The sequence below is a fragment of the Medicago sativa genome, chromosome 2 (genome assembly GCF_051527215.1).
Source record: "Medicago sativa cultivar Bolivia chromosome 2, Bolivia_mono, whole genome shotgun sequence".
Classification (NCBI taxonomy): domain Eukaryota; kingdom Viridiplantae; phylum Streptophyta; class Magnoliopsida; order Fabales; family Fabaceae; genus Medicago; species Medicago sativa.
This window is the reverse complement of record NC_140750.1, coordinates 75,143,751-75,154,668: the sequence shown is the minus strand read 5'-3', so window position 1 is coordinate 75,154,668 and position 10,918 is coordinate 75,143,751. Positions and strand designations below refer to the sequence as shown.

At 35.3% G+C, this 10,918-nt stretch overlaps 1 protein-coding gene and 2 pseudogenes across 2 annotated transcripts; all 3 read left to right on the top strand.

The window, feature by feature from the left end:
- Positions 1-1,862: 1,862 nt before the first annotated feature.
- On the top strand, positions 1,863-4,916 carry LOC146950729 (interactor of constitutive active ROPs 3 pseudogene; annotated as a pseudogene). The gene is made up of 2 exons (XR_015027681.1): positions 1,863-2,128; positions 3,381-4,916. The product of XR_015027681.1 is annotated as an interactor of constitutive active ROPs 3 pseudogene (transcript).
- Positions 4,917-8,047: 3,131 nt separating this feature from the next.
- On the top strand, positions 8,048-8,569 carry LOC146950728 (uncharacterized). Its single transcript, XM_085748666.1, has one exon. It carries the CDS (start codon positions 8,048-8,050, stop codon positions 8,567-8,569), a length of 522 nt encoding a protein of 173 aa, XP_085604792.1.
- Positions 8,570-9,410: 841 nt separating this feature from the next.
- On the top strand, positions 9,411-10,558 carry LOC146950727 (uncharacterized; annotated as a pseudogene).
- The last annotated feature ends 360 nt before the right edge of the window (positions 10,559-10,918 follow it).

The window sequence follows — 10,918 nt, the reverse complement described above, 5'->3', positions numbered from 1 at the left end:
CACAGTTTTGTTTTTAGTCCTTATAAAATAAAATCACACTTTTTAGTCCTTGTGACATTTTCCTTAAGCATTTTAGGGACCAAAAATGTTGATGGAAATTTTTTATAGGGACTAAAAATGTTAATGGAAAAATTTCATAGGGACTAAAAATATTGATGGAAAAATTATAAGGACTAAAAAGTGTGATTTTATTTTATAGGGACTAAAAACAAAATTCTGAATATTTACAGGAATCATTTACTTAATTAACTCTTTAATTAATAAGTAATGAGTTTTTTTTAGGGAAGTAGAAATTTTCAAGTTCAAGGATATATTCTTTGTAAAAAAAAAGTTCAAGGATATTTCAGTGAACCGCTTATGTTGGTTTGATAGTGTTGACTTAAAACTTTAGAGTGTACTTCTTTCAAGTTCTTGAGTTTGACTCCTTCCAGTAACAATAATTTTAGGCTAGTTTGGATTGTTAATCAATTCACACAAGGGTTGGTCCCGTGGTGTTGGGACAAGTAGCCATAGGTATGAGTGCCTAAAGCATCCATAAGTATGAACACATACATATATTTCTTCAAAAAGAATATGTACCAAACACTGTAAAATTATTTCAAATGAAATATTATCAATATTTATAATTTAGCATAAATTTATTGAAAATACAATTTACAATTTTTTTCATCACCAGTGGTAATCTGAGTCATTATGGAAAAAAGTAAATGCTAATATACTCATATATCAAATTATGAATTTGTTGACCACACTTTTTTTGAAGTTCAAATCTCATTATACCAAAGTTCAAACTCTGTGTTCCCATTGTGTGATATTCAGTTTATACACAAAAAGAAATTCTATGATATAACAAGCAAAATTTTAAAAAAAATGCAAAACTTGTGGTTGGAGAGAGTCATAAATTTCAAGTTAAAATGGTTGTTAAAAATTAAAATATAACGTTTACATATGCGTTATACTTCTGACACAAATTCATTCTATTTACCCAATCATTTTTTTTATTATAAACATTTTTCATAGAAAAATGTACTCAAGCATTTTATAATCTACTACTTAAATAAAAGTCTGCAACTACGATATAAACTGCAACATCTTTTCTTATGATATCCCGTGAGCATAGCGCAGTGAACAGAGACATGCATTATTATATGTACGGGTTGAGGTTTGAACCGGACACCCACTTATTCAGTTTGTAAAAGGTGAATTCTACCCATTAGACTACTTGAAAAGAAAAAAAAAATATACAATGATATTGAGTCATGGTTGACTCATCAAGATGATTTCCTAATCAATATGCATTGATGTGTCACTAATACATAATCTCCAATAATAATTAATAATAAATATGTTTATATTCTAACACTATCGAAATTGCAAAGTGTATGTGATGTGATTGTGATCACATCGGCCACATCTAACTGCAATTCACCACAACATCAAGATTTTGATGCGATCACAATCGTCATGGCTAGAACTATTTAAAACTCTTCTCAAAGGTACAACATTAGGTGCCTCTTGTAATTTGGGTGGGTTTAAAATTAAATTGTTGGTAGCCTACTCTATGCTCTACCCATATATGCTCTCAATATTGAAATCAGATTATCTGCATTCGGAAATTCCCCGCATCCACGCAGTAAGAATATCCTCAACCGTCTGATTAAGATCAAACGCTCCATTAAAATGTGTATTTTCATTTTTGATTTATGATTTAAAATATCAAGCTTGAATATAGATCATATGATCTTGATCAAACGACTATCGACATTTCAAATACATGAAACATAAAAGCATCTGTATTGAGTTGCTCGGTTCAAATTTCAAAGTGATTTAAAGACACCACTGCTTTTGCTTTAATATAAATGGTGAACCACTTATTACAGGTCTTTATTGTTGCTACTAATAGAATACTGTACTTGTTTCCGTTATTCACCGAAATTTTTTCTTTTGTTCACATTACATCACATAATTTGATTATTTCAGAACATGTTCATCTAAAGTGCCTCAAACTCAGGGTGTGTGCCATCATCTAGACACTAACACTGCATTGAACCAACTTCATAAAACATCATCAAACCCCAGAAATTCCATATTCACCATCCGTAGATCACCCAGAAACACGACACCTGAGGTATAGTGTCATTATATTCTGTGATTTTTCCTCGTATCATGTTTTTCTATCATATACTAGTTGTTTATTTCAGCTTCTCTTATATTTTTATTTCAATTTTTTATTTATATTTATTATGATTCAAGAAACAATGAGAAACATGAAAACATAATTTCCCTTGTTTATAAATGCAAAACGTGATTTATTTGTATATTTTATTTTTGTTGTCTATATCTTTTAATTTTTGAGTGAAGTCTCAGTGTGATCCTTTACAAAATTCTGGGACCAATTTTGAAAATTGAATTTTTGTACACATTTACCGTTAACACTTCTTACAGATGTTCTGTTCATCATGTCATGATTTTGAAAACAGCACTGCTATATGCAACGAACTGCTTGAATCGCGAGAAATGCCTTGTGTTAAGCCAACCGCTCTAATCTTTGACTTTGGCAGGATATAGTTGTTAGGTAGCCAATCATGTTACTTCGTGCTGTTATTGGGACAATTTCTTTATGAAAATTGAGTTTATTTTTGCGAGGATCAAATTGGATCTTTGATTTTTTTTTTTTTGCAGGGTTTTAAGGTTAATTTGAATGTTACTTTGTTTGAATGTTAGCACTTACCAGTATAATTAGGATTCATTTGTGCCAAATGGGACAGAATTTTATTTTTCCTTTGATTCCTCGTTGGGATTACAGAGTATTTTCATATATCTGGTCATTTTAGAAATCCTATGGACTAATACATTCTTTGATACTTGATCACTCTTATGAGTTTTTTTCCTTTCTTTTTCTGTTTTTAAGAATAGACGTCTTTCCCCATATGTTGTGCAACCAACTCCAAAATTTCTTCAAATTACAATTTAGAATTTATATGCAAAAATTATACTATATTTAAGATATATTCTTATGAATTACATTACGTTTACAAATTATTGTGTACATCATTTTAAAAATTTATAGTGTTCCCATTTGCTTTATTTTGACTTCCTTTCAAGACTTTGAAAAGTGGTATTAACTGAATACTTGAAGGCTTGGAATTGGCTTTAGTTTCAATTTACATTAACTATTTTTGTGTAACTACTGATAAACCTACCTGAAACTATGTTAATGGAAAGTCTAATCACAAGTGCCCTAAAAATTTTAGCGCAAATGGACATTAGCAGTTAGATATGAAAGGGTTTCATTTAAGTTTTAAAGGATTCTGTAAAAATGACCCAAATTCTTGAAATGTGTTCAGAATTCTAATCAATTTATGATTTTGTTGCTTTAGAGAAAACGCCCTAGCGCAGCAGAATACATGACCTGGATACTCAAAATTTTCAACTGAAAGAGGATATGAAGAAGGTTATAGACCAGCTTAACGTGTCTGAATCATGCAATAAGCAAGCTCAGCAAGAAGCCAAGGTTCAATTTGAATTGATAGCGGATAGTGAGAAAGCACATACTCAAATAGCAGAATCAACAGACACAGAACTACAAAACTTGAAGCGCAAGTTATCAAAATCACTTTCTCCTGTGAAAAACATGAAAAACCAGCTCCGAGATTGCAAAGAGTCAAATCAGGCTCAACCTTTAGTGAACGAGACTTTGCGACAACTTGAGGCAGCGAAAAGAACTGTCGAGTTGTTGAGAGCTGATGCTGCAAAATCTGTGCATGTAAGCAAACTTGAGCCAAGCCTTGCACATGACAGAAATTTGGAAATGGAATTTGAAAGATTGGAAAAGAATGATAGTACTAATCACATTGAAATCGAGTTTCGTTCTTTGAGGTCTGAGGTTGAACTACTTAGGTCGTCGATTGAGATTGCCGAGATTAAATTCCAAGAAGAACAGATTCAGAACACAGTGAAGATTAGGAGTGCCTATGAGTTGATTGAACGGGTAAAATCAGAATTGAGTCAGAGGGAGTCCGAATTGGAAAGAAAGAAGGCCGAAATTGAGGAGTTGAAAGAGAAACTGATGGATAAGGAAAATGAGTTGCAAGGTATTGTGGATGAGAATGAGAGGTTGAATTCGAAGCTTGAAAAAAGTGTGTCACTGTCATCGAAAAAAGAACAAGAATTTAAGAAGGAACTTCAAAGGTTAGACGAATATGTAACGGCATTGAAGGGTGAAATGATGGATAAGGAGACAACATTGCAAAGCATATCAGAAGAAAATGAAATGCTGAAGTTGGAAATCAACAAGAGGTTCACATTCACACTTGATGGCATAATGAAAGAGGAAGTTGCAGCCGAAATAGGGGCGGCTAAGGCTGCAGAACGCAATGCTATTGCTAAATTGAAGATAATGATGGAGGAGGCAGAGAAGAGCAGTAGTAAGATGGCGAGGCTGGCTGAGCAGTTGGAAGCTGCACAAGTGGCAAATACGGAAAAAGAAGATGAATTGAAAAGAATCAAAGTGCAATGTGATCAGTGGAGGAAGGCTGCAGAAGCAGCTGCTGCTATGTTTTCAGCGGGGAACAATGGAAAGATCGCTGAGAGATCGATGTCTATGGACAACAATTACAACAATAATGTGATGAAGAATAAGCACTTGAACTTTTATGATGAGATTGATGATTTGAGTGATTTGCAAAGAAATAAAAATGGGAATGTGTTGAAGAAGATCGGTGTCTTGTGGAAGAAGCCTCAGAAAACCACTGGTTGATTTGTTTAGTGCTTTTGAATACACAGTCAAGTAATATTGTGTTGTTACCGGAGAATTTTTGTTGTGCAATTCCTTTTTGCTATGAAAGTGATCCCTTGGATTTGAAACTGTTTTGTTAACATTGTTTGATAAATTGACATTAAGTTCTTGAATGAAATAGACCCTTTTTTTTCCATTTTTTTTCCTACATATTTGATACACATTTTTAGCTATATATTTCGTTCTAGCTTGAATCCATAAATTTCTTATACTAGTAAAGATAAAAGAGATATTTTACATAATTTTAGAACTTATTAGTTCATGGAGCTCAATCATTATTGATACTTTTCAATTATTCTTTTTCTCACTGATGTATATGTTCATTAGTTTATTTCAATTTTAGAGAAAAGATAGAACCAATTAAATTAATAAATTTTGTTTGTTTTTTGTTGTTGTTATTTTACAAATCTTCCTCACAAAATTTGAACCAAACCACCGAAGAACCAAACCAATTTGTTTATCATTTTTAAAAGCAGTTTAATAGTGATAAATTGACCATGTAAAAAATTTTATATTCTTAATACATCATAACCATGTACATAACTTCAAAAATAATTATGAATTAAATCATTTTGTAAATGAGATTAAAGAATATGCATTATCAGTGTAAATTATTTTTACATTAACATCCAATCACTAACGTGTTACATCATGTTTGAAAATCATTTTTAAAAATTAAGAAACTTATTTTTTAAAATCTATAATAATTAATTTTTTAATGAAAAAAATACTTTTATTTAAATAATAATTACTTTTCATACTATTAAAACATTAAAGTATACAATTATAAAAATAATATATAATAATTAAGAAAATAGATACTTGTAAAAACAAATAATTAAGAAAGACACAAATATTGTTAGATATTTTGCACTCCAAAATTAATTTTATAAGTTTATTACGTTAAGTTTTTACACTCCAAAAATGTTGGGAGAAGAGAGAGCGGTACTGAGAAGTCAAACACACATGCGAGGATAAATTTTGGGGACAAGGTGCAGCATAAGGAATAAGATCTAATACGTTAGATTTAATCCAATGGTTATAACTTAACACTCTCATCTTTCATTATAAGATGTCCTCTCACTTGATATGTCCTATATATATATATATATATATATATATATATATATATATATATATATATATATATATATATATATATATATATATATATATATGGGTTATGATAGAAGACACTTTTTATGAAGGTGTCTTTTATCAAGTTACTCTATGAGCATTTGTTAAAAGACACCAACTACTTTTTATGAAGGTGTCTTTTATCAAAGTTATAACTAAAAAGTGAAAATCACACCTTGAGGTGCGACTTGATAAAAGACACCACCAAAGGGTGGCTTGTAACATAACCCATATATATATATATATATATATATATATATATATATATATATATATATATATGCCATAGGGTGAAGTGAAGTTCGCTTCAATGATATGATTCAAAAGTAGTTATATGAATTAAACCATTTTAAAAAACGAAATTAAAGTAGTTGATGATATTACTTTGGACAAAGATCGTTTTGATTATGCCCGAGTGTTATTGTTAACTACATCCTTGGATATTCTTCATACATGGGTTCAAGTTATCATAGATGGCGTTCTTTTTTATTTTCAAATTATTGAAGAATGGGGTTTTTCACTGGGTGAGGATGCTTGTTTATTTGATGAAGAGGAGAATCAAGATGATGCTCATTCCAGTATGCCTGATGAACATGTTGATGGTATTGATCGTGGGGAAGTGGATGCTCTTTTGCATCATCTCTCTGAAGATTGGAAGGAGGATGACATTGGGCAGCAGGTTCATTCCCCTTCTTTTAAAAGTGACGTGGTAGAGGTGAAGAATTCTACTTCCAAATCACTTTCGGCCACATGTCAGCCTCAAGGTATGTCAACCACATTGAATTTGAAGGAAGGTACTACTTCAGGGCAGTCACATGATGGTGGGAAGGCTCGCAAGTCTATGGATTTGTTTGAGAAGAGAGTGGTTAAACGTACTTGTCCTCCGGGTCGGGATTGTTTGACACCTTCAGGTCCGTAGAGTTTGGATTGGGTTAGCAGACACAGGCGTGAAGTCACTGATGTTCCTTCAAAATCGAAGTCTAAAGTTAATGGTAATTCTTCTTCACAAGAGGCACCTAGAGTTACTAAGAAGAAGGGTAGTGGCTATCTCCGTCATTGTGCTCAAAGCTTAAAGAGTATTGCTAGACTTTCAGATAAAGACCGTAAAGAGGTTCTTCGTGCTTTGCGTAGAACAATGAAACATCGCAGGGTGGTTTCTAATGCTTCCAAGGTTAAGGTAAATTTAGTCGAAGGGTCTTCTCTTTGTGATTCGCAGCCTTCAGTTAATAATGATTGGGAAAACTGGCTTGTTCTTCATGGTAATAAAAAGGTGATTTCTGATTATGTTTTTGAGATTGGGAAAACTGTGGGTATTAAATTTTCTGGTGATAAAAATAACATGTTTGATGTGTTGTCTGGGGTGGGAAGAAAAAATTCAGAGGGAGGAGGGAGAGGGGATTAGGCCGTGAGGTTTGTTTGGTGGTGGGGGGGATGGAGTTGTTGTGGTGTTCAGTGTGAGTCATGAAGATAGTGTCCTGGAATGTTATGGGTCTAGGTGGTTTTGAAAAAAGGAGGGAGGTGTGTCAGTTGGTGAGGGAGAAACAACCTTTCATTCTTTGTATTAAAAAAATGAAGTTACCCTTGTTTGATGTTAATATTTGTCGTTCGATTTGGGGTGATGTTAATGTTGATTTTTCTTTTCAACCGTCGATTGGTGCGTAAGGTGGTTTAGTCACAATTTGGGATAGAAATGAGGTTGAGGTGTGGTCGTCTATGTCTTTTGAGCATACTTTGGTGATTTTGGGTCGTTTTGTGAAGACAGAAGAACACTTTGTTTTATTTAATGTTTATGCCCCTTGTGATGTCATCCGTCAAGAGGCTCTCTAGAATAATATTTCAATCACATTAAATTCTCTTGCTAGCCAAAATGTTTGTGTTTGTGGTGATTTTAATGCAGTCTGTAGTATGAATGAAAGACGGTGTTTGGGTAGTAGGTCAAGTCAAACAGGAAGTGCTCCTTTTAATCTTTTTTTTTGAAGGAAATGTTTTGGTTGACCTCCCTCTCTGGGGCAGTCGATTTACGTGGTTTCGAGGGACGAGGGGTCTATGAGTCACCTTGATCGGTTTTTATTATCAGAAAGTTGGTGCTTGACATGACCAAATTGTTTTCAGATGGCGACGGCTCGTGGGTTGTCAGATCATTGCCCATTGGTTCTTACTGTGGATGATGAGAATTGGGGTCCGAGGCCGTTGCGGATGTTAAAGTGTTGGGAGAATCCTCCAGGTTACCATACTTTTGTGCGCGACAGATGGAACTCTTTACAGGTTGATGGATGGGGTGGTTATGTACTGAAAGAGAAATTAAAACTGATAAAGATGGCGTTGAGGGAGTGGCATCAGACTCATGCACAAAATTTACCTGCCAAAATATTGTCTCTGAAAGATAAAATTTCACCTTTTGATTTAAAGGGTGAATCAGTTACTTTACCTGAGGAGGAGGTCGAGGATCTTCATGGGTTTACCGAGGAGTTGTTTTCATTATCGCCTTTGAATTCTAGTATTTGTTGCCAACAGTCGAGGATGCAATGGCTGCGTGAAGGGGATGCAAATTCCAAGTTTTTTCATGGTGTTATGTCCAGTCGAAAACGTCGAAATGCTATTCCTTTCTTTTTGGTGAATGGGGGTGTTGGTTGAAGGTGTCAGTAATGTTCGCAATGCTGTGTTCTCCCATTTCCCTACCCATTTTCGTCCGAGTGGTGTTGTGCCCCCCTCTATGGATAACGTGCATTTCCGCATTTTGTCTCATGGAAAGGGGGCTGGTTTGATCAAGCTTTTTTCAGTTGATGAAGTGAAGGCAGCGGTGTGGGATTGTGACAATTTCAAGTGTCCTGGGCCTGATGGTATATCTTTTAGCTTCATTAAAAAAATTTAGGACATTTTGAAAGACAATGTGTTGCGTTTTTTACAAATCAGAAATTGTCTAAAGGGATAAATAGTACTTTTATTGCTCTTATTCCGAAGGTCAACAATCCTCAATGTTTGAATGATTTCTGCCCTATTTCTTTGGTGGGAAACATGTATAAAATTTTGGCAAAGGTGCTAGCTAATATACTTTGGATTGCGATTCCCTCTGTTATTTCGGACTCTCAACCCGCTTTTATTAAAGGCTGTCAGATTCTTGATGGGATTCTGGTGGCCAATGAGATAGTTGATGAAGCTAATAGACACAAGAAGGAGCTTTTACGGTTCAAGGTGGATTTCGAAAAGGCATATAATTCTATTGACTCGGGTTTTTTTACAAGATGTGATGCTGAAAATGGGGTTTCCGTCTTTTTGGAGGAAATGGATAAAAGAATGCACTGAGACGGCTACCGCTTCTGTTTTGGTCAATGGCTCTCCGACGGATGAATTCTCTTTAGGGAGGGGATTGAGGCAGGGTGACCCTCTTTCTCCTTTCCTATTTCTTTTGGTTGCAGAAGGATTCAATGTGTTGATGAAATCTTTGTCAGACAATAATTTATTTGCTAGTTATAAGATGGGTAGTAGCGCCCCTATTGTAGTGTCTCATCTTCAGTTTGAGGACGACACTCTTATTTTGGGTGAGAAGTCATAGGGTAATATTTGAGCTATGCGGGTATGCGGGTTGACGGATGTTGGTGAAGAGGGAGAGTATGTGGTTTAGGGTGCTGCCAGCGCGGTATGGCTTGTCATAGGGGCGGTTGCGGGGTGGGGGGCGCTACTCATCTACGTGGTGGCGTGACATACAGGTGTTGAGTAGGGAGGAGTGGTTTAGGGATAATGTTCATTGCGGTGTTGGTAATGGGGAGAATACTTGGTTTTGGTCGGATGTGTGGGTGGGTGAAGTGTCTCTGCGTGTTAGGTTTCCTAGATTATTTGACCTGTCGTTGTGTCAGGAGGAGTCAGTGGCTGGTATGTGTTAGTTAGGGTGGGGGTTGAGGTTCAGGCGAGGAGGTGGAGGCAGAGGTTGTTTGCGTGGGAGGAGGAGTTGTTGGGGGAACTTATTTTATTACTTCACATTGTGACTTTGCAAGCTGATAAAATTGACAGGTGGCTTTGGAATTTGGAAACATCTAATGTCTTTTCTGTTCGTAGTGCATACAATGTGCTCACTGTGCAACCTCCTTCAGCTTCTACAGCGGCGGTGTCTTCTATTTGGAATAAATATGTCCCTCTGAAGGTCGGTCTGTTGGCTTGGCGATTGTTTCGTGACAGGCTGCCGACAAAGGATAATTTGCTTAGACGTGGGGTTATTCCTATTGATTCCCAGTTGTATGTGGCTGGTTGTGGCTCTGACGAAACCGCTTCACATTTGTTTTTACATTGTCATTGTTTCGATTCAGCTTGGCATATTGTTTATGGGTGGATGCGCTTGTCGACTGTGGTTCCTTCATGTGTAGGGGATCATTTCAATCAATTCATTTTCGTTGGTGGACCACAAAGGCTCGCCGATCAATTCTACAGGTTCTTTGGTTTGCAACAGCGTGAGATATTTGGAAAGAAAGAAATAACAGATTATTTAAAGGCAAAGAATGCACTATAGTTCAGGTGGTTGACAAAATTATGTCGCTCACTTTCATGTGGTTGAAGGAGAAATTTCCTTCTCTTCCCTTCAATTACCATGGCTGGTGGCTTAGTCCCTACACCATCTTGGGCATCGGTTAATCGTTATTTGCTTGCTTTAGTTTTTTGCTTTTTTGCTTTGGCATTGTAAATACTCTTGTTACTTTGGTGTTCTTCTCTGGCACTCCTTGTGCTAGGGATGACCTTTTTCCGTGGTAATATATCTCATTTTAGCCTCTTCAAAAAAAAAATTTGTGTCACTATAAAATATGTTATGATGTCCCCGTGAGCGTAGCTCAGTTGTCAAAGATAATGCATTGTTATATGCAGGGGTTGAAGTTCGAACCACAAACACTTCACTTATTCATTTTAAAACGTAATTACTAATCATTATGCTATTTTTAGTTTACGCTAACAGCTGAACACATAAACAAAAAAAATACATAAAAAGAGATGGATGTT

Coding starts and splice junctions, on each gene's coding strand:
- LOC146950728 (XM_085748666.1), top strand. CDS start 8,048: ATGGCGACGGCTCGTGGGTTGTCAGATCATTGCCCATTGGTTCTTACT.